General features: G+C 40.2%; 1 protein-coding gene across 4 annotated transcripts in view; it reads right to left on the bottom strand.

Moving 5' to 3' along the window:
• RBKS (ribokinase) overlaps positions 1-24,311 on the bottom strand; it is a 92,999-nt gene that overhangs the window by 20,789 nt on the left and 47,899 nt on the right. For all 4 annotated transcript variants that reach the window (XM_014781492.2, XM_087436976.1, XM_004418196.3 and 1 more), the window contains 2 exons: positions 20,782-20,873; positions 18,112-18,300 (listed from right to left, as the gene is read on the bottom strand). In XM_014781492.2, coding sequence (XP_014636978.1) covers positions 18,112-18,300; positions 20,782-20,873 — 281 coding nt within the window. The remainder of the gene's footprint in view (positions 1-18,111; positions 18,301-20,781; positions 20,874-24,311) is intronic.

Below are 24,311 nucleotides of genomic sequence, written 5' to 3'. Positions count from 1 at the left end.
ACATGACTTTCACTTTCACATAGTACTTTCTAGTTTACAGAGCACGTTTGCAGATGTGATTCAATTTGAATCTCATCACAATCGTGTGAGGTAGGTAGGGTGGGTCTTTCATTTTCCAGATGAGAAACCAAGTGTAAGAACTTGCTCAATATCAAATGGCTAGGCGGCAGAACTGGGACGCCTCAGTTGAAGGCCAGTCTCCATTAAAGCAGTCCTCTGGAGAGGATATACGTGTACTCAACTTTGCTCAAAAAGATTTTGAAACTTCATCTTTGAATATCCTCACTGAAGGCAATATTTCATCTTCTAAGCCAGTGGTTCTCAAACTAGAGTGTGCATCAGAATTGTGTGGAGGGCTTGTTAAAACACAGGTTGCAGGGCCACCCCCAAAGTTTCTGATCCATTAAATCTGGGGTGAGGCCCGGGATTTGTGTTTCTAATGAGTTCCCAGGTGATACTTATGTCGCTGGTCCAAGGGCACACTGAGAACCACTATCCCAAAGAATTTATTTCTGGAAAGAGTATATCATTTAAAACCAAGTCTAGTGATTAAGGTGGGGGATCAAGCTAGGGAATCCCACCACTGGCCCAAAACAATGTGCAACTATAAAGAACAACACCAGCTCTGAAGGAAATTCGAATAAAGAGCCCCAAAAGTTTCTGCACAATGGCAGTTTGGATTAAATGTGAAACTTCCCAATGTAACTAGTTTAAAGGGGAGAACAGTCTTTTGGATGTGTGCTGAAGAATTCTTCTCAAGAGTGTTTAGGAACACCTTGCACAGTAGTACATGTGTGACATGTTCACTATCAACCTTTTATTTTCCAGCTTTAGAAAAAGAAAAGAAACCATGGAGGTGACACCCATATTAGAGAGAATCAGTATTAAGGAAGAATTAATAGCTATTTACAGCAGCTGAACTAGTCAGACTGGTATAGCAGGGTCCTTTCTATGCGGCAAACACAATGGATATGGAAGATGAGAGGAAAACTTTGAATTTTCCTACCCTGACTTTTCTGTTGAGATTAGAATGGAAAAGGTGAAAAGATCTAATTTTGGATGCCAAAGATAAACATGCAACATTTTATGGGGAAAAAAAATTCCAGCAGAAAAGAAAAATGAACTACATTGGGTACTTAAGCTGGGAGTCCATCCTTCGTGTCACAGCAGGGGAAAAAAGGGGCGGAGGACTGCCTAAATATTGGTTCTAATTTTATTTTCAATTCTACATTACATTAAACTCTCCTTGTACTCCTCTCTAATTTACAGCAACTGCTGACACAAATTGGTGTGCCTTCTCTTCTTTGACATCAGTAGTTCTCTTGAATTATGCATTTCCATCTGGAATGAGGTTTATGGGGCTAGAGCCTTCTTTCATTTAGATAGATGAAAGCAGAGAGGGATCAATGGGGGGTTGAGAACAAAATCAAAGTAAGGTGGGGCCGATATATGTTCAAGGCAGCATTTCATTCCCCAAAAAGACTGTCAGTGGTATTAGAGAATGACTCTGGTTTTTCAATTTTCAGCATATTGATTAAAAGTCAACTACTAGAGAATAGGAAAAACTCTACCAATTTTCATCCCAGAACTGACAGAGTCTTCATTTGTCAAATACCCTACAAGTATTTAGTAACCATTTGTAAGAGTAGAGGTGATCATAATAACTGTATCACTTCGATTTGATCTAAAATTGGGTCAAAAGCAAAAGGTATCACCTGCCTCACACCATGTGTTTCACCTATGCTAACCTTCCCACATGAATGGACATGTCGTGGTGTCCTGGCTACCTCAGGGGTCAGCACCATGGGCTGATCTGGCTCCATTATTGGTGACAAATGGCTCCTGGTCCAAGTCAGCCAATGGTCCATATTGACAGAGGTCATTTGCTGGCTCCATCTGAGGGCTGACTCAGTGCATCAGGGTCCACTCTCAGCTTCCAGTTGATACAATACCAGTCACACCAGTATTGACATGAGGCCTTTTGATGAAGCTGTCTTGAGCTAGCACTTGCATAAAAACGACCATGTAAAAAATGCAGGCATACTGTCTCATATTACCAAATAACATACAGAACAGACATCCCTGACCCCACCCCTGTTCTGCACCTCTTGCCACCCTCAGCCCAAGCCTGGCCTTTACCTTATAAGCAATCCTCAGCCATCTTTGAAAATCCTTTCTCCATTTTTGATCTTTACCATCACTCACTCCACCCCAGCAGTGGGAAATGGGGATAAGGTGAAGCCGTTTGCTTTGTACCTTGAGTGATAGTTTAGAAAACAGGAGAATTTAATGTTTTACTGATAATTATAATAATTAAATATGAAAAATGTTCCTGAATCAATATGGCCACATGAGAGCAGCTCGACCATAATGTTCTTCGGCTGAAACTAGCTGTGCTCAGCAGCCATGTCACGATGTCACTTCCTCTCCAGTATAGCCCTAGTTTGACCAGTGATTGGCCAGCTTGAAAAACATGTGAGGGTCTATTGTGAACCTGGGATTCAGCCCCGCTCTGGCCACCTGGGAGTGGGTGGGCCATGAGGCCAGGAGCCCAGCAGGCTGCCCTGGGCCCTCTTCAGGTTCAGGGGCAGGGCCAGCATGTGCTCAGCAGGCACTGCACTCGGTCACAGCCCTCACTGCTCCTCTGTCCAGCTGTCCACAGAGAATGGCCTGTGGAGACGTAAGGCTGGCTAAAAACCCCATTCTGGCCAAAATGTCTGTGGCTGATTAATTTATTCTATAATTTAAAGAATTCCATTATTAATGAAAGAGAAGTAGAATTCTGAGTATGAGCTAAAGCTGGAATAAAAAAGGCCCATTCTTCAGGCAATATTAATGGAAGCTTTGTATATAAATAACTTTATATATTGGTGAATAAACGGCACTTAAAACTAAAATGTCTGTTAGTGATTCACTGGGTTCTAAAGATTGGCCTTGCCTTCTGTGGTCAGTGATCTTTTTTCTTTGTGACTCCACTATTCTAGACAGAAAACAGTTAATCCAATATGACTTAGTATCTCACAAAAGACTCTGCTGAAACATTTTCTGCCAAATGTTCATCTTTTAACAGCTGCTTTTTTATTTCAGTGAGAGGTACTTGAAATAAAATCATTGTTCTCTGTGAAAATTGCATGCTAAATAATATAGAGCTACCAGATTATTAAACAGCAAAGGCATTTGATAATATTAGCACCAACCACAGGTTCCACTTCTGCTGATGCACAAAATTTTGAGTAATTAGTCATTGCACAATATTGTATTTATATCCTTCTTTGCTTGAGCTGTTAGGCCACAAAATCAGCAGGCAGTTGCTGTTATAAGAGGTTTCTCTGAGTTATTTATAATGTTTCTGCTTCCTTACAGTTGCTGCTTCACTCTTGGGTCTTGGGCCAGGTCTACACTGTGAAAGCAAAGGAAGGAACTGAGCAATTGTTCTGTGAATCTAAGTGTGCTGAAAGCTGGTGTGGATGATTCACAACACACTGTGTATGTCTTGGCTGGAATACCTGGTATTTTTGTCTCTACAACCCAGATTCATCACATACTGGCTGATTTGTCACTTTGTCAGTGGCAGAGTGTGTAGTTACGTGAAGGCTGTGTTTCTATCAGGAGTAAGCTAGTGTCTAAGGCACAGGTGGTAGGGCGAGATATCTGAACTAGCATTATGTTGCAAAAGAGTTTCCTTCAAATGTTATTTACTTTAAATGAAGGATAAATTTCTGCTCTAAATGCTCTCTGTTGCATAGATCAGTGATTCCCCAAAATGGGGATGGCAGGCAGCCAGGCATGCCCAATGGAAGGGCACGTAGGAATGACCTGAGCATTTCATTTTGTTTTTTATAAATCATACAGGTGTCTCCCTGTGCCATCTGCAGAGAATCACTGATGATATGAACTGTTTCTAATGAGAGTAGGTCTTAGCTCTAGGTGAGGCAGAGCTCAAAAATGTTGAGAACAACTGAGACTGGCAGAATGATATATTTGTTTTGACCATGAAATAAGCATCTCACTTTGTCCTCCCCCCTCCTTTTTTTTTTAAAGGAAATGAACTACTATTATGTCCTCTGAATTCTTAAGAGTTCTTAAACCCACTTCTGAACATCCCCATTGCCACCTCCCAAGTCCAGGCTGCCATAATCTCTAACAACAGTCTCTGGACAGTTCTCCTGGCTTCTGGTATTGTAATCTCCAATTTATTCTTCGCACAGCAGTCATGTTCAACTTTTTATAAAGTACAAATCTGATCAAACCTATCCCCTGCTTAAACTCTTCAGTGGCTCCCATTGCCCTAAAGAGAAAGTGCAAATTCCCACTTGTGGCAAATGAAGCCCTTCACAACCCAGCCCTCTTACGGGTGCACCTCATCCTTTCCCACTCTTCCTTGTACTCTAAGCTCTTTCCAAACAGAACTACTTGAAAAGCACAAACATGACATGTTCTCTTGGCTCTGGGCTGTTTCATGAGCTGCTGTCTCTGCCTGGGTTACCGTTCACCAAGCTGACTAATCCTTCAGCTCGCCTCCTTCCCTTGCCCTCTCAAAGCAAGCTCTCTGGGTTCCTCAGGCTGAGTGGGCCCCTCAACTTCACTCCCACAGCACCTCAGGTGCATCCCTATCACGGCACTTCTCATTCTGACTGGGCTACATACTCTACTAGACTTAAGCTCTTTGTGGCCAGGGACTGTTTTATTACACCAGTGAGTCCCTATTACACCAGTGCAGGCCTGCTGCTTGGCATGTAGACAATTCAAATAAAGTGTGCTGCATAAATGAGTGCACAGTGGGGTGCTCCTCACCCCATTTTGCCATAATTTCCCACAAGGGTCTTTTCCATTTCTTAAAGGACTGTTTTCAGTTCTAGAGGTTACTTTTGTTTAATCAACCCTGGCACTACCAAGATGCTCCAAGAATAAGGCAACAGGCAGCCTCAGGATCCTGACTGTGAAGAAACCCTATTTAGGCTTCTCTCTAGCAGTTTTAAAAGACATGAAGAATAGAAAAGAGACGGTCTAACATATACCGTATAGGGGTTCTAGAGACGGTCTAACATATACCTTATAGGGGTTCTAGAAGGAGACTATTGAGAAAATAGGGGGGAGGCAATAATAAAAGAGAGAAAGGTTGAGAATTTTTCAGAATTGATGAAAAACACAAATACTGAGATTCAGGAAGAACAAAGATTTGTGAGCAGTATAAATAAGAATAAATTCTGATCTGGACTCATTGTAGTAAAACTGCAGAATGGCAAAGATCAAGAGAAATTCTTACAAAATAATACTATCCTTCTGTTTAAATGTGTTTCGAAAAGCTGTGATATAGGCTGAATCTTCACAGCACTAAGCATCTTAAGCAAAGAGGTCACATTGCATTTGTAATGTTTTATTTCTTTAAAACTACCTGAAGCAAAAATATCAAAATGTTGAGAATTAACAAAGGTGGGTGGTGGATCCGTGGGTGTTCATATTATTCTCTATACTTTTCATTATAATTGAAATATTTCATAATTTATAAAGAAGGAAGGAGAAGGAGGGAGGGAGGAAAGAGAGAGAAGGCAGGAAGGCAGGAAAGAAGGAAAGAAGGAAAGAAGGAAGGAAATCTGATTGGCTTTGGGACTACTGAGGGAAGTAGTCAATGTAAGTTATTTGATGTAAATTATATTCACTTACGACTTAATCTACACAATTGGATTCCCACACACTAAAACGAAAAGGTCAAGAGAAGACTATGTAACCATGATCTTTCTCTTCCCAATTTTGGTTTGTTTTGATCAAAGACGGAAAATGATATAAAACTTTCAGTTTTTAGAGACTCTTTCAGGGGAGATGTAATTCACCTAACCTCTGGACCCCCTTTATCCCCAAATCACATAGGTTTTTCAGGGGTTGTACCGTGGTAGAGAGCACTCCTGTGGTTTTTAAAGGAATGGAAGTAGGAGGAGGAAAGTGAGAGTGAACAGTTGCCCCTTTAAACTCTGTCCCACTGTAGTACATTTTACACAAACATGTACACATAAACACATGGAATTCATGCCACTAATAGTTCATTCACACAGAGCACACACCATCAACAGTGAAAACATAAAAAGTATACACACCCCTAACCTACAACACACACGTACTTTTACACAAAGGGCAGACAGATGTTCAGCAAGCTATGAACCACACACCTGTTTTTTATTTCCTTGTCCACCTCTGTCAGTAGCAATGGACACTGAGGGCAGTGGCCACAGTTCCAACTCACTGGGCTCTACAGATTGGCTCCAAATTTTTTTTTCACCTCCTCATAATTTCAGGTCTACTCAAGAAACATTGCCCTACAATGGAAACCCCTTAGAAGGCCTACAGTATAGTCCTGGCAGTTCTGCTCCTGAGAACACTACTGCACCGTCCTAGGAAAATGGGCAAGAAGCAGACTACTGGCTCACTGCCTTGTTATCACACTGATATCTAGGACTCTTAAGGAGCAGGGAGAAGTGGGGCTTAGGTGTAGGAGGCTGAGAAGTCTTAATTGTAGGTGGGTGAGCAAGCTCCCACAACCTCATACTATCCCTTCTTGCTAGGAGAGGAACTATTTCGTGTCTTTTCAATTAGGTACCGTCTAGGCCCACAGAACACTCTAGATCTAGATTTAGGTTTTGTTCTCCTGACTTTTGCTAAGGTTTTAACAGTTGTTTTTCTTTCTACATCCTACCTCCACCTCCATGCCCCTCTTCTCCACTTCCACTGCTCTTTTCTTAGCCTCTGGCCATATTTCAGTTCTGAAGCAGGGCCATGGATCCCAGGTCCCCTTGGGAGCCCCTAAGATGTCCGGCACTAGGCACATGTGCATGCATGTCCAGTTCTTGCTGTGGGACAGTACTTTAGGAAAACGGAAAAAATAGCCTCATATTTGGCCCTGGTTCAGTTCCTCAAAGTGAAGATGACATTTCTGGTAAGCAGTTACAATTAGATTTTTAGAGCCAGGGTTTTCAACTGATCACATGCAGGATTAAGAAAGATAATTTAAAATATTTAATTCTGCCTGATTAGCTAGTAAATGAGGTGATCTGCTGATGTGGAAGTAATGTAATAGAGCTAATAGGGCCCCCTGGGCATGACAGATGTCTTGTGCCTTGTCAATCAGTCTCTTTAGCAATTACCTCGTCCTCTGTCCTTTCTTTACAGTCAGTGAACTTCTTTTTGTCATCTTCATCTTTTCTGGCAGCCAGAGTCAGCAGAGTTTGCAGATATCATGTCCATTTATTGATATCATTCCTAAGGTTAAGCTGGCTATTTCAGAGCCTCATTTGGGTTTTCTTTATTCTATGATGTCAATTTCAGAGATGTCATTTACTCTCTGTAACTTAATTATTTTGGCCTGGCCTTTCTATGACTGCAGGTAAAACAATCAAAGGATATGTTTTAACATGGGAAACCGGGTAATTATTTTATTTTCAAATCATTAAAAAAGAGCATTTGTATCTGAGATTTATTCTTTCCCTTGGCATATTCAATGTAGAATTTAAGGAAGATAAGGAATCCTGTAGATCCGTTAGTCCCCTGAGAACACTGGGGCTCAATGAGGCTAAGTGACTCTTACACTAGTTACTTTCCTAGAAGGAACTAGAACTCTTTTGTTATTTCAGGAGGGCCTGTTATCATATGCCAAGCATTGTGTTAAGCATTGGGGTGCCCAAAAAGAACTCTCTGAGCTGGAACTTGAGGATGGGTAGCAGTTTGCTAGGCAGGGAAGGAGGAGTGTTTTTTCTTTCCTTAAACTAGAGAGCTAGTTTGGGAATGTTAAAAAAGAGGAATTACATTTTCCCTAGCCTCTCTAGGTAGCAGTTCAGGCTTTAAAGAAGTTTAATGAAAAGATGATGTGGTTATAGTTTCTAAGAGTGGTGCACCTCTCTTCTAGGTTTGCTCATTCAATGACAGGAATGAATGGAAGTGATCTGTGCCCAAAACTTTGATATCTGGACTGGCAGGATCCTGCCACACCGCTATCCATGCAGTCCAGCTTCTTGCCCTATATAGGAAGATGCTGGAGTTGACTGGCATTGGGACCTGGGTTTCTCTCCAGTGATGTACAGAGCCAAGGTCATACCTGCTCTGCGTAATGGTGAGTGATGCAAGCTCCTGATACGTGCTACCTAGTACCCACAAATGATCCAGGTAAAGTGAACAATCAGACAAATAAGGACCCACTAATGAGTGCTAAGATGTTCTGAGTGCTTACATATGCCAGGCACTGTTCTTAGGGCTGTATATGTGTTACTGCATCTAAGTGAGGCTGTACTGTACTGCACAAAGCAGGCAGTGCCTTTGCAAGATCTGGCAGCTTTTGAAGATCTAGAGAAATGGTGCAATTACAGAAGCCTGTATCATGACAAGTGACAAGGAAAGTCAGTGCTGGAATGCCAAATAGGAGAAATTAGAGGCTAGGCAGCCTGGCACCAAATCAAGAGGCAGAAGTACATGGATGTTAGAGTCCGGCAGACAGACAGACCCAGAATTAATTCCCGGCTCTGCCAATTTACCAGTTGTATGACTCTGGGCAGGTTGTTTACCTTAGGGAGCATAATTCCCTCCTCTCTAAAACAGGCATTAACCCTGTCTTACAGGGTTGTTCTGAGCATGTGAGATAATGCATAAAGAGTCCAGCACAATGCCTAGCACAGAGTAGTGCCCGTTTTTCATTATTTGCCAAAGAATCCTCATGTTCCCAAGAATCTGTAAGAATCAAGGAATTGCAGAGGTTGAAGATCTCTCAGAGATCCCGTACTCCAGACACGTCATGTTTGGATGCACAACCTGAGCCCCAAACACGATGAGTCATTTGCCCAAAGCTGTCTGCTAGTTAGTGCCTAAATCAGGATTAGAACTCAGGACATCATCTGCCCTTAGCCCCTGGGACCGACTACAGTTCAACCATATGCAAAACTCTCGAGATATTTCACCGGAAAGGTCATTCAGGCTGATCCTGTTAGTTCACTTCAGATTATTTTCTGCTCACAGAACAGCTGATTTTTCAGCATTCACTTTAGGTCACTTTTGAAGCACGTTCATTTGTTCTCTTGCGTGTGTTAGTCTGCCTGGGCCACCATAACAAAATACCACAGACTGGGTGGCTTAAACAACGGAAATTTATTCCTCACAGTTCTGGAGGCTAGAAGTCCAAGATCAAGGTGCTGGCAACACAGATTTCCTTCTGAGTCCCCTTCTCCTGGCTTGCTGGAGGCTACCATCTTGCTGTGTGCTCACATGACCTCTTCTTTGAGTGCACAGGGAAAAAGGGCAAGCTTTTTGGTGCCTCTTTTTTTTTCACCCCCAAAGCCCCAGAAGATAGTGGCATGTCATAGTTGCACATCCTTCTAGTTGCTCTATGTGGGATGCGGCCTCAGCATGGCCTGAGAAGCAGTGCCTCGGTGCGCGCCCGGGATTCGAACCCGGGCCGCCAGGAGGGGAGCGCACGCCCTTAACCACTAAGCCACGGGGCCGGCCCTGGTGCCTCTTCTTATAAGGACACTAATCCTATGGTTTCAGGGTTCCACCCTTAAGACCTATTTTAATCCTAATTACCTCCTTATAGGCCCTATCTCCAATTACAGTCACTTTGGGGGTTAGGGCTTCAACATATGAAGGATTGTGTCCAAAGGATCGTGTCACCTTTGTTCCTTCATCCCTCATTAGCCATTCCATTCAGGCATGCTTCAAATAGGAGGTATGTGAACAATGAAGTCTGTGAACTATTAAGTACCTAACCATGAGGCAGCACCTATGGCCTGGCCCCTTTCACAACTCCTCCAGGTCATCCATTAACCAAAGACCAAGAAATGTGGCAAATCCAAAGTCTGGATCATTCATTATATTATTAATTGTGAGAATGAGGGTTGAAGAGTTAACTAAGATATATATAAGCAGACTCATTCAGAAAGAAAACTTGAACACGAGTAAAGTTTCTCTAAAGATCTGCTGTGCATTTGAGTAATGAACAGAAACAGTGCAGCTCTGACATTTATTCTGATATTTCCAAAGGAAACTGTATAAAATAACATATTTTTGAGGGAAATTGTTTCTTTAGAAAGGTTAAAAAAAACTCTCCAAAGTATGTGGTAAAATATCCAAAAGCTCAAGTGCCCTGGAACTGAAGGTAACGTAGATCTATTTCTTTGGCATCAGGAGTCTATCCATTCAGAACTCATCTTAACGCCAAAGGGCTACTCAGCCTCCTTATATAGAGATTTGGGGATGCTTGAGAGGTTCTTTATGAGACCAAGAGTGAACTGTGGCCAATTCTTTGCTCCTTTGTGAGGATAATGCCCAGTAAACCCTTTGAGAAATGTTATCATTTATCTTACTTGCTAGATGTGGCTCTAAATAGTTTTTTGCTATGTTCCAAAGTCAAACTTACTCCAAATGTCAAAGTAATACATGAAAAATACCAGCTTATGGAATAACTCAAACAATTCAGAAGAATATAGAGTATAATATAGAAGTCCTCCTTCATAACACCTCCCTCCTACCTCCTCCCCTTCCCATGAGTAATGATCAAAACAGTTTGGTGGGTTCTTTCCAGATTTTAAAATGTGCCTTTACTTACAGATAGCTACAGTTACTTATACAGTTACTTATTTTTTTGCTGAGTAAGATTCGCCGTGAGCTAACATCTGTTGCCAATCTTCCTCTTTTTTTTTTTTTTGCTTGAGGAAGGTTAGTTCTGAACTAACATCTGTGCCAATCTTCCTCTATTTTGCACGTGGGTCACTGCCACAGCATAGCTGATGAGTGGTGTAGGTCCACGCCTAGGATTTGAACCCACAAACCTGGGCTGCTGAAGCAGAGCACACAGAACTTAACCACTAGGCCACAGGGTTATAATAAATGGCACCATACTATTATAATTTGACTTTCTCCTACTGATGATTATGTAGATCTGTCTGATCAATTTTTGGTTATTACAAACAAAGCAGAAATAAACATTCTTGTACAAATATTTATATATATAAGCATTTCTGTAGGATAGACTCTAAGAAGGAGATTTACTGGGTCAAAGGGGAGTCATATTTAAAAAATTGGTTGTCAAATTACCCTCTGAAAATATTGTATGAATTTACACTCCCACCAGAATTATATGAGAGGATGCATTTTCTAATTTATTTGGACTCTGACGTTATCAATCTTTATTATTTTTGCTAACCTTATGGGGAATAAAGGGGATCTCATTGCTATTTTGATTTGCATATTCCTGATTTCTTGTGAGGTTGAACAATGTCTCATTTCTTTATTTTTTGTATTTCTTCTTCAGTGAATTGTCTATTTACATTATTTTAGAGAAATGTTTGATTCTTTTTGAGTTGTAGAGGCTTCTTAAATATGAATCTCTGCTGTTGCAAATATACAAATTTTATGTTAATAGATATTCAAAAGTGCATGAATGTGCATGGAAAAAAATTTGGAAGGATTTACACTGAAAGGGTAACAGTGGTTACAACTAAGTGGTATGATCATGAGTATCTGATTTTCTTCTTTATACCTTTCTATGTTGTCTGCTTTTTTTCTCTGCTTGAACACTAACCATGTATCAATTTTATGAATAGAAAGAAAAAAAACCAATAGAGTGATTAGTGGGGTAAAAGTGATAAAGGCACTCAAGGCAATTCTAAAAGAGGATTTCCCAAGGTACTTTGAGTAGTGGCAGTCTCAATAGGTTCTTAACTCTCCCAAGGTCAAAATTTGAAGGAAACCACAGTCACTTCTTGGATAATAAATTGATATGGCAGTTAAAGTTAGCCTTATTATTTTATAGTTACCTCTTCAGCACCCAAGATTCTGTCTTTACCCACGGTATTTTACTCCCCCAACCCTTTTTCAGGTATTGGCAATCAACAGTTAGGGGCACTTGGCTCAAACATCTTGGCTATAACATAAATTTCTGGCCGGAAATGTGCAAAGGCTCTATTCAAGGACAAAATGGCTTAAAGACCCTTCAGAAACTCTGGTAATTATTAACAAATGCAAAGAATGTATGTGTTGATCAGAAAGGAGGTGGCAGGAAGAAAGAGCGGTTTGCTGGGGCAGCACAGCCTAAGGAGTGTCACAAAGACTAACACTGGCAGTGCCCATGTAAGAACTGGTGAGTATTTGGTCCTCTTAGCAAGACTATGGCTAAGTAGGAAACAGCACCTCAGTGTGTCTGAGTTGAGACACATCTCTTAAGAGCATCTAAATTCACTGTTTTTTTTTCCCCCCAAAGCCCCAGTAGATAGTTGTACGTCATAGTTGCACATCCTTCTAGTTGCTGTACGTGGGACGCGGCCTCAGCATGGCCAGAGAAGTGGTGCGTCGGTGTGTGCCAGGGATCCGAACCCAGGCCGCCAGTAGCGGAGCACGCGCACCCAACCGCTAAGCCACGGGGCCGGCCCAAAATTCATTGGTTCTAATTACATCTGGCAATATTAGTTTGGCTTTCCAATGGCCAGGGGCTTGGGGGTGGGAAGAGTGTAGGTTGGGGGGAAAGGTCACACAAAGATGGGAATAATGGCCCTTCAGATGCTGGATTTTCAAACACTGAACTGTCACTTTGGATGGTACCTCAGAAGTGGACTAATGGGAGCCTATCCTTAAGAGCAGCCTGGATGGCTGAACGCCAGACCCCAGGATGAGGGGAATACACCAAGGAGAGGTTACCTTAGAAAGCTGTGGGTAACCCCCCAGCCCCAGCAATCACCTTACCCTCATGAGTAGTTTCATGCAAACTTTAACAGAGACCATCTCCACTTCCTGCTGGTGCAATCTCCAGTTTAGAGCTGATTCTCAAGCCCTGAGTTGTCCCTTGGGGGCATCTATGCAGCTGGGCTGATAATGCCTGGTGCCTCACCAGCAACTGTGACTACTACAGGGCTCAAATATAATGGATAGAAAGAAAGGGGCATAAAGAATAGGTTAGAGAATCCCCCATGCCCCTGGCTTTGGATTTCTCTCAGCTTACTTATATACCCTGAATTATGATGATTTATTATAAAGTGAGTGATTCTTGAGAAGACAGATTTAGCCTATGGGCTGAATTCTTGAAATTAAGAGTGTCAATGTAGATTATAGGACTTAACCATTTACATATAGAAATTTATACATCAAGAATTTCACAGAGCTTATAGGCCAAGGATAATTAATGTTACAATATATTATATCAGATTAGCACAATAATCCTAAAATATTACCATGCTTAAACGTGTATAACTGACTGGGGAGTAATTATACTCAGTGCAATCGTGAACACAAGAAGGCAAAGCCCTGACCTTCAGGTTGGAAGGACTGGAGTAAGGACATGAGCGCTGTGTCATTTTGAGGCTGAGATTCAGATAACATATAGAGATGGGAAAAGAGACACATCTGTCACGTCTTCCAAACTGAGCTGAGGGACATCTGCAGCTACTGCCACCATCTCACTCTAGTACAACGGGAAAAACGGATGTAAAAATAGAAGTGATATATCCAACTATTACCACTGAGGCAAAACTGAATATAGCAGTCTGCAGAAGCATTGATGTAGAATGGGAAATGGCTCCTTCCAGGGCAGGCTGTCTGTCTCAAGTGGACAACGTGCCAACTAACTAAAGATTTTCCCACCATCCATGCCATCCCCGATTTATTTATTTCTTTCCCCCAGCTTTACTGAGGTATGACTGACAAATAAAAACTGTATATATTTAGGTTACACAACATGATTTTTTTTTTAAGCTGGACATCGTAAGAGATTAAGAGGAGGAGAAAAGGGATAAGGTTACAAATTAACTGAGAGCAAGTAATACCCTCCTGACAGAAAAGTGAAGGAGCCCATTTGTACAGAAGAAGATGCCTCCCTGGGAGTTCCTCACCTCACCATGTGAATTATCTCCTCTTTATTAGACTTATGAAGAGGCTGAACAGTTATGTGCACAACAGGCAAGAATTTTAATGAGAGTGCTGGATGAGGGACAAAGATAGCATAAAAAAAGCTGAGGGAGATTCTATACCCAGAAAATAACTACCCTTGTTTCCTGTGTCACCTCTGCTCCACTGGGGGGACGTTGAGAGCCTGTTCAGTAGATTCAGTAGAGCAATTAAGTGGAAGAGTCTTTATTACAAGAGTATCCATTCCTTAGTAACTAAAAGTCCCTAGATGAATCTTTTTGTTATTGTTGTTTGACCTTTGTTTTCTAAATTGAGATATAATTCAAATACCCTAAAATTCACCCTTTAAAGGGTACAATCCAGTGGTTTTTAGTATATCGACAAGGTTGTGCAACCATCACCACTATCTAATTCCAGGATATTTTCATCACCCTAAAGAGAAACCCTGTACCCATTAGCAGTCACTCCCCATTCTCCCCTCTCTCCAGCCCCTGGCAAGTGTCAATCTACTTTCTGTTTCCATGGATTTACCTATTTTGGATATTTCATGTACATGGAAGCCTACAATATATGGTCTTTTATGTCTGGCTTCTTTCACTTAGTATAATGTTTTGGATATTCACGCATCTCATAGCATAGCATGTATCAGTTTTCCTTTTTATGGCTGAATAATATTCTATCATATGTATATACCATAATTTGTTTATCCATTCATCTGTTGATGAAAATTTGGGTTGTTTCCAATTTGGGGCTATTAAGAGTAATGCTGCTATGAACATTCATGTATAAGTTTATGTGTGGACATATGTTTTCATTTCTCTTGTGTATACTCCTAGAAGATGAATTGCTGGGTCATACGGTAACTCTAAATTTAACTTTTTGAAGCATTTTCAGACTGTTTTCCAAAGTGGCTACACCATTTTACATTCTTACCATCATTGTTTGAGGGTTCCAATTTCTCCACATCCTAGTCAATGCTTTTTATTATCTGTTTTTGATTATAGCCATCCTAGTGGGTGTGAAATGGTATTCATTGTGTTTTGTCATTTAAAAAAAAAATCAAAGCCATCCATAACATAGTTTAAAAAGACAAGACAAAGTGTAAATGTCCCATCTCTCTCCACAACCATTTCCATGAGGCAAATACTTTAAATTCTTTTAGCAGTTTCTTCTGGTATTTATCTTCTCTTTCTGATAATATGCTTATACTGCTATTTTTTTTAATCAGTTTTAGATATTCTCTCTCGAGGTCCAATTATGGAAGATGAGCATTTAGTTCTCTTATCTTCTTTCATGTGCGCACAAATATACACTCACTTTATCCTTCCATCTTCACAATATGATTATAATCTCCATTTTTGGTTAAATCAATAATCGGCACTTACATTGTTATGACTATGCATTCATAGCCATGTGATATACAAAGATATATTTACTTAATCATACTTTTTCCCCTTAGATTCCAGATGACCTAGAGGAAAAAAATCTGCTTCACTTTTTTTTCATTTCCTCAGTTTTCTACATATTAATTACTACTTCATCCTCAAATTCTGCAAGAAAACTAAAAATTTCTGGGGATAGTTAAACACAATGGATATTCCACTATTTCCCTCTTTTGCCATTTTTTTTTGGTTTCTGGGAGACATTCCTTCCAGAGCCCTCCACTCTCCTGCTCTCACCTGGACTGACTGGTTATGGGTTTGCTGCATAGCTATTGTCCTGGAACTTTCCTTCGTTATCCTTGACTTCTCTCCTATGTCGCATCGCCTGCTTTGGGGATCCCATATCTTCCTCTGTTTTAGTCTTATCCCTCAGTTTACAATAGCATATCTTCTAGTAGCTTCTTTATTCCTCTATTACTTCATTATTGCTTTCTTCTTTTGTGTTAAATAGATATTTTCTACTGTAACATTTTAATTCCCCTGTTCCTTTTAGTTTTTTTTTTTAAATTTCTTGTCTTAGTAATTGCACTAGTGATTCCAATTAACACCTTAATTTAAAACAATCTAGTTTAGATTAATACCAATTTAATTTCAGTAGCATACACAGTTGTTTGTGGATGCTTTCATGCCACATGGCAGAGCTGAGTAGTTGTGACAGAGCATGTATGCATATGGCCCGTGAAGCCTAGAACTTTACTGTCCGGCCGTTTACAGAAAAAACTTGCGGCTCTTGATCCAGTGCCCTGATCTTCCTGATCCCATTCTCAATCTCCTGCCTGCAAGCATTAAGTGATCTGTTCCTCCTCTGAATGTTCACTGTGTTCCACCTTTCCTGAAACCTAAAAATTAAGTACAAGTGCTAAGAAACCAAATAAAAGAGCAGAAACCAGTATCAATAATGTGTGAAAACCTCCTTGGTGCGCATCGCTGTATTTAAGAGGCTCACAGTTGTAATCCGCCATGATCCGTGAAATCCGATCCTTCAACATAAAATTATTTTGAGGATTATTACTACTGATTCAAATTTGAATATTTCCAAGGCTAGTTTCTTCATCATTTAGTCCTATGTCCAAGCAGTGCACTTCCACACCAGTGTTCTGTGGTGGGCATGGGTTGTTTTGTCTGACCAGCATCCACTTCCCATCCTCTGATAAGAGTTCTTTGAATTTTATTTGACACCAGGTGGGGACACGACGTGGGGCACAGTGTGGGCAGGGAGCTGCCAGGGACCACCGCCTGGAGGGGGCCTGCCTGAGCTCAAAGCCCACTACCAGGCAAGTAGAGACAGGGAGAGAACGAGCGAGTGAGTCCTGATGACGCGGTTTAGTGTCTGCATTCTGCCCTACGTATGTGCACCAAATAAATCCCTTTTTCTAGGTAAGCCTGTTTGAGTTGTGCTCCTGGTGCTTATGAGCAAAAGGAGTCGTAACTGACACACATACTGAAAGCAGAGGCCGAGCCACTTCTGGGTAGCCACGTGGTCCAACAACTTCATGAGGACCCTTCATGTCATTTTTAGGAGGAGAAGAATAAACTCTTCCGCTTTAGTTCAGGACCTGGAATAGTTTTAGTCTAATGCAGGAACGATTTCAGAACTAATAAGGAACCTCTCAAATTCAGGTTACTGTCCTTGACAAACAGAAAAAAACTAATCGTTTCAGAAATAACTCAATATGAAGAGAATAACACCACCAAGTACAATATATCAAATACCTGATAAAGCACATTTTGAAAGGCAATCAGGATGTAATTTCATGTTATAAAAGCATTCCTTCCATTTATTTATTTTTCAAGGCACATTCGTATTCAAAACTTCATCAAATCCCCGTAGGCTTCTTTTTTTGATAAATGACCTACATTTTAAAGTCCTTCTAAGCATAAAAACCAAAACATATTTTATAAATAATTATATATCAGTTGCTTATAAATAAAAAACCTAAAATTTTTATTCTTCCTCAACTCTAGTTTCATGTCCTTGGCGTTTACTTACTTTTCTAGTCAGCTCTTCTGAATTCTAGGCCATAAACAAATAATTGTTATTTTCTCCACTTTAGAGGAAGCCTGAGCCTTTTTTCTAACTTGTTTCCTTTTCATCCCTGCACTATGGCCGTGACTTGTCCACTTCACCTGCTTGTCCTCACCAGCACCTTGCAGAAGAAGTGTCTGTGGAGTCCACAGGCCTAGTTTTGAACTCCCAGCTCTGTTACTTCCTAGCATCATGATCCTGAGCAAGTTTCTAAATCTGTAAAATGAGGATAACAATAGCACCTACCTCATATAGTTGTCGTAAAGATTAAATGAGATGTACGCAAAATAGACACAGTAAGCCTGCAGTAAATGTTAGCTGTTATTTGTTGGCTAAAAGAATGAGCTCTGCTATCCAGTGCTTCTTGCTGTTTCATTCCACCTGAGAGGCTTGTAAGACCCAGTGATGAGTTCATTGTCTAAAATCTAAGCCCCATGAGGGCAGAGACTTTGTCTTGTTCATCACTGCAGCCCCAGCACCTAATATACGGCTGGCATATAATACATATTGAATGAATGAAACAGGTATAATTTTACCGATATTCCGATTTTAAGGATGAGGAAACAGGCTCAGAGAGGTTAAGTGACTTGTATAAAGTTCCACAGTGGGTTAGAGGGGGATTAAGATACAGTTCTCCTGCCTGGTTGTTCTTCTCTTCTACCATATCACTTCCAGGGGCCTTTACCTCATGATCCAAAAATTCAGTTGCAGTATCTTAGTTACTAAATGATGATTTTCAAGGGCTAAAAATGATTCTGAAATTTTAAAACCTACCGTGGTATCCACAGCCTTGACTTTCTCTGTGGGAATGTGCTTTGGGACAGGTTGTGTCTGTGACAGCATCACGCATCCTTCGGCACCTAAGGTGATGATTACGACCTGACAGCCCCTTTCCATGAGCACCAGTGCAGCCTTCCCAGCATCCGCAGGGCTGCCAACCTTGAGGCCAGTTAGAATCTCAGCCTGGAACAAACAAAAGTGAAAGGAAACAGTGCTGAGAAAAGTAACCTGGGTTCCCTTCCAGGTTAGCTTTGTTTTTCTAGAAAATCTCTCCCGTCTTTTGCATAACAACCAATGCAATGGGGAACTTTGATGGATACTGGCTCAGGAAAATAAATTAAAAAACCAGTTAACGACGACAACAAAAACAAGCTATAAAAGACATTCTTGGGACAATTGGGGAAATTTGAATGTGGCCTGGATATCAGATGACAGTATAGAATTATTGATAATTTTCTTAGGTGTGATAATGGTATTGTGGCTCCTCTTAGGAGATGTATGTTGAACTGTTAAGGGGTGAGGTATCATGCTATCTGCAACTTACTCTCAAATGATTCAAGAAAAACAAAAACAAATACATACAAGGGAGAGGGGAAGCAAGATAGCAAAATGTTAACAACTCTTTAGGCGCAGAGTATGTGAGTATTCATTGTACGGCTCTTTCAGCTTTTCTGTGTGTATGTATGATAATTTTTATAATAAAGAGTTAGGGGGAACAAAGAGAATTCCACGAATGAAAGAAAGGAAGCCGAGGAAAGGAGAAAGGAAGGGTCATTGCCATGGCTATTGCCAATGATTTTGATATAAATCATACCCGTAAATTTCACCCCTAAGGATCTAATTCTTCTAGGCCTCTCTTGGGCCACAATGCCTTTCTCATATTGCTAGTTATAGCTTTCCATGTGCACACCATCCATTTCCTTTGTTTGTTTGTTTTTGCTAGAGAAGATGGAAGCAGAGTAGGAGAGGCACTGATATGTAGTGGAAAAAGCAATACGCTGACATTCAGGAGACCTCCACCACTCACTAACTCTGTGATCTTCCCCAAGTCACGGACAACCTGTAAAATGAGCAGCTTGCGCAGGACCAGTAGGTCTCTCCTGGAATATAAAAACTTCTCAGGCTGAAGTAGGGGTGAAGGGCTGCAGCCCTGCTTCCTCATCCCCTAGGCACGCCTCCAGCATCTCTGGGGAACCTCTATCATTCTGAAATACGTGGTTGAAAAACGTGGACTAGATGAATTATATGATACTTTTTGACTCAAGAAGTTTATAACCAAATTCTGTCTTTTCTGTATTACAATTTAACCATATACTATCTCTTACTAAGAATGGGTCTATCCCTTCCTGTGCTTTCCTTGAACGTGCCCAGATTAACCCCTTTTTGTTGCCCTTTATAAATCATCCCACAGTGTCTGCTCATCCTGGACTTCAGTTTCATAAACTTGACTCACAGCATAAGTAGTTTAATGGAGAAGAAAGAATTATTGAACAAGTAATTTGAGCTGTGATGAGTGTTTAAAGAATAAATACAGTGCTCTGTAAGTATCTAGCAGGGAAATCTAAGCCGGTTTGGCAGTTGAGGGTAATCTAACCTCTTATTGTGAAATGGTCACTATCTCCCACAATTCCTTTTTCCTAGCACAATGCCTGGCCATGGTGGTTGCTCAAAAATATTGCATAACCTATTGTGGTTTGTTAAAATTAGTTTCCTTGTAGCAGTCTTCTTTCTTGTTTACTTTATGTTCTGAGAGATTAAATTAACAAAAAGGCAGGTTGGGAAATCCTAGAAACCTTCATTCAGTCTTTGAACCAAATGGAAAATTACTATTATAGTTCATTAATTACTAACTTTCTCTCTTTGCATCTTGCATTGTATAATATGTTCTGCCTTCCACTGTTAGGAGAGAGTTCTGGTCGAAAACTGTCTGGTCCATAAAAGGGAGAAATGTTGAAATTTTCTTCCTAAAATGCTTTAGAATGACTGGCACAATATGAATATATTGGTAGATATTTTATGCAAATCTATGCATTATGATCCTCAGATAGACTGAGAGTGGGCTTCTCTAATGGAGTGCCCTCCAAGGTCTTTCCCATGGCATCAATGGAGAACCTATGTCTGTCCACCAGTGCAGTCACAGGGTCTTCAAAAGAATGTAGCAAATGCTCCAGGGGTTGTATATTAATTAGGTTTGCTACATAAAATATAGGATATCCAGTTAAATTTGAATTTCAGATAAACAACAAATAATATACTAAATGTACTTATACTATAAAATTATTTGTTGTTTATCTGAAATTCAAATTTAACTGGGCAATCTGGATTTTTATTTGCTAAATCAGGTAACTTTAATACTAACTAGTCCATAGAATATGTAATAATTAAAAAAGAAAATAACATACCAAAAGTGTGAGGGCAGGGAAGGGACTAAAATTAGCTAAGGTTTGATAAGAGCTACATTATGGGGATGACTCAGGGAATCCTTTTTTTTTTCTAGGACTCACTAATTTCCTTTTCCTCACACCCTAGTCAACTGAAAAATCTGTTTTTACTGGGCCCAAGAATTGACATGCAATCAAATTAATGTGGTTAGTCTTGCCTCTTTGTTTTATCCACTTGCATGAGAGTCTTTGGTTTTCCATGAGCAAAACCTTGCACCCTTACCTCACTTTCATTGCAGCAGAACACATCGGAGAGCGTGTAGAACTGGGGGTCCAGGTCAGCAATGGCAGGAGCTGGATTGAACAATGTTTTCACTACAAAGGAAGGGAAAAGGGGTACAGTGGTTATCACTGTTAACATCGTACATTTACAAACATTCAGTAATGAAAATCCCAAGTGCAACCATTTTTTCCCATTAGATTAAAAATCAATTTAGTTAGAAAAGTCTGAAATCTCAATCTCCATGATAGCCTAGTACCAACTCCCTCTTATTTCCATTTTCTCTACTTTTCACTTTAACACATTTCAGCTTCAAGGGCAAGCATCAATATTTACAACCAAGGTGATTACAAAGTTATGGCAAAGGGCAACAAGAACATTAAAGAAAACTGTAAATGTTGTGGCATGAAAAGACATGCATGAATGTGAACATTCAAGCTGGTGAACATTTTTGTGGGTTACTTTAAGTGCTTAGTTGCTAGGCTAGTTCATAAATCCATTTTCCAGGAAAGAAAAAAGAGGTAATAGAAAATAAACAATGCAGAGCTCAAAATTTTCCTGGTAAGAATAGTTAAGTAGGAAGTTCATTTACATCTGCATATTTTGAACACCTATGTACATCTTTCCAAATATATCACAGTTACTCATGCAAACATACACACACAAAAGCTTACATTCTTGGCTTCTGTGAGCAATCTGGGAACATAAAGGAAAGATTGAGAAAGGGGGAGAAATTCAATCAGAGGCTGAGAGCTAGCTCAGACTAGGAGACTACAGGAGGAAGATGGATGGGGATAGCAGAAACAGGGAAAATGAGAATGTTACAGCCATTACAGTGTCAGAAGTAGTGCATTTTTCAGAGGAGGAATGTGAGCCTCAGAGAGATGAGGTCACAGTCTAAGGTCATCCACTGGGACATAGTTCAGCTGAGTCCCTACCCCGAGTCCTCTAGTTTTAAGTCCAGTGCTTGGTAGTCTCTAAAATAGTTGCTCCTCTAGGCCAGGACTCTGTCCATAGCAACACAAGCCCTGAATTTCAATTCGCAATATTATAAAACTGCCTTTGGTGTGGAACTTTGTAAATATTTTTTTGAAAATCTTTAGAAATTACATTCACAGAAAGCTCCCCCTTTCTCAAAACACTTACTTATCCACCAAAGTACCCAGCTAGATTGGTTGGTTTTGTTTTCTTCTATCCAGGTCCACTGACTTATGTGTTTAGTAACCCCAATTTATTACAGACCCACAGGGTAAAATCCTCTAGCTGCAGTTCTCAGAGACTCAGAACAGTGGTTCACAAAATTGGCTGCACATCAGCATCACGAGGAGAGCTTATTAAAATGCATGATTTCTGGGCTCCACCTCAAACCCACTGAATCAGAATCTCTGGGGGGTAAGATCAGAGAATGCACACATTGACAAGTTCTCCAAGTGGCTCTCTCATGGCTAGCTTGGCACTGATCTATTCCACATTCTTGGGGAGATGTATTCAACACTTGGCTAATGGAAGCTGTCCACTACTTCTGCCTGGTAAGGCTAGCTAGTCTACTTCTGTACGTTCCTTGGTCTTATTTAGCATTTTCATTTGGTCAGTGGATCTTGTCCAGTGGTTTACAGACTAACACTATTCTCACATTTTCATTATTTTAGAATCCAGAATGTCCACCCACAGAAATTCTATGGTATATTTTTGGCTGCCCATATTTTTGCACAGGGTTGTTGTGCAGCTTAAATTAGAAAACGGATGTAAAAGCCCTGTGTAAACTGTAAAGTGTTGTACAAATGCAAGGGATTATTACTGTCATTATATTGTCCTTTACACACAGCCCAACACCCCTGCCTGTCCACCCATTTCTTCTGCCCTCTGTTGGAGTTTGTAGCCTGGCAACAATCTCTCTCACTGGTTTTGCCACTTCTGCAAGGTCTTAGAGATGTCAATTATGCATCAAGGCCCTCACTGCCCAGCATTCCAACACACCTATTTACTTTTTAGGTTTTCAGAATGAATATATTGTTCCCTATTTTCCTTAAACATTAAACTGAAACACCATTGCTCACCTAGTATGATCCTCAAATCTGCAGTCAGCAGCATTTGAGCACAGGTTAGAGGAAGCAACCAGTATGGAACAACAGGGTAGAGCCTTTCTTCTTATGAAAGTTCTATTTTATCTCAAAAGATCCCCTGATCCAGCAATTCCTTTTCTAAACCTATCCTACAGAAATACACAGGCATGCAAAGATGCAGTACAGTTATGTTTATCCAGCTCTGTTTGTAACAGAAAAAACAAAAAGGAACCTAAGTATCTATCAGAGAGGATTGGTTAAAAGAATTATGACATATACGTCCAATGGAATACTCTGCTGCTGTTAAAAAGAATGAAGCAGATCTGTTTTGTTACAGAAAGATTTCTAAAATTTATTTATAAGCGAAAAAAGTCAGTTTTATAATAAAATCTATAGAATGATCCCTGTCCTTTTTAACAAAACAAATAAAACATAACTATATGTGTATTTACATTTATACACTTACATAGAAGAGAAAAAAGTCTGAGAGGTTACTCACTGAACTAAGTGATTAGTTACAAAAGGCTGATGTGAATAAATTTTACCACATGTTAACTGCTGCACACCATGCAAAAACATCATTCTTAAAACATTTATAATATCTTACATCAAAAAACAAGTACACTGTGAATGAAATGATATAATGTCTGGGTTTTGCTTCAAAATAGTCCAAGGCTCCAGTGGGGGGTGGGGAATAATGAGATGGGGTACAGATGAAGCAAGATTGGCCATGTGTTGATAACTGTTGAAGCTAAATGACAGTATATATGGGTTTACCATATTATTCTCTATAGGTCCATACACATACTTGAAATTTTCCACAATAAAAACGAATTTTTTTTTAAATTTTTTGTTTATTGCAGTAACATTGATTTATAACATTGTATACATTTCAGGTGTACATCATTATACTTCTATTTCTGCATAGATTACATCATGTTCACCACCCAAATACTAATTACAACCCATCACCACACACATGTGCCGAATTATCCCTTTCGCCATCCTCCCTCCCCCCTTCCCCTCTGGTAACCACCAATCCAATCTCTGTCTCTATGTGTTTGTTTATTGTTGTTATTATCTACTACTTAATGAAGGAAATCATACGCTATTTGATCTTCTCCCTCTGACTTCTTTCACTTTGCATAATACCCTCAATGTCCATCCATGTTGTCACAAATGGCTGGATTTCATCGTTTCTTATGGCTGAGTAGTATTCCATTGTGTATATATACCACATCTTCTTTATCCATTCGTCCCTTGATGGGCATTTAGGTTGCTTGGCTAATAGCCAAGTCTTGGCTATTGTGAATAACGCTGCAATGAGCACAGGGGTGCGTGTATCTTTACGCATTGGTGTTTTCAAATTCTTTGGATAAATACCCAGCAGTGGAATAGCTGGATCATATGGTAGTTCTATCCTTGATTTAAAAACGAATTTTAAAGAAACAATTACATTGAATTTTAAGC

This window comes from Ceratotherium simum, chromosome 11 (assembly GCF_057802395.1).
Source record: "Ceratotherium simum simum isolate JZ-2026a chromosome 11, ASM5780239v1, whole genome shotgun sequence".
Classification (NCBI taxonomy): Eukaryota; Metazoa; Chordata; class Mammalia; order Perissodactyla; family Rhinocerotidae; genus Ceratotherium; species Ceratotherium simum.
The sequence above is the reverse complement of the archived record's forward strand: the minus strand, read 5'-3'. Positions and strand labels throughout refer to the sequence as shown.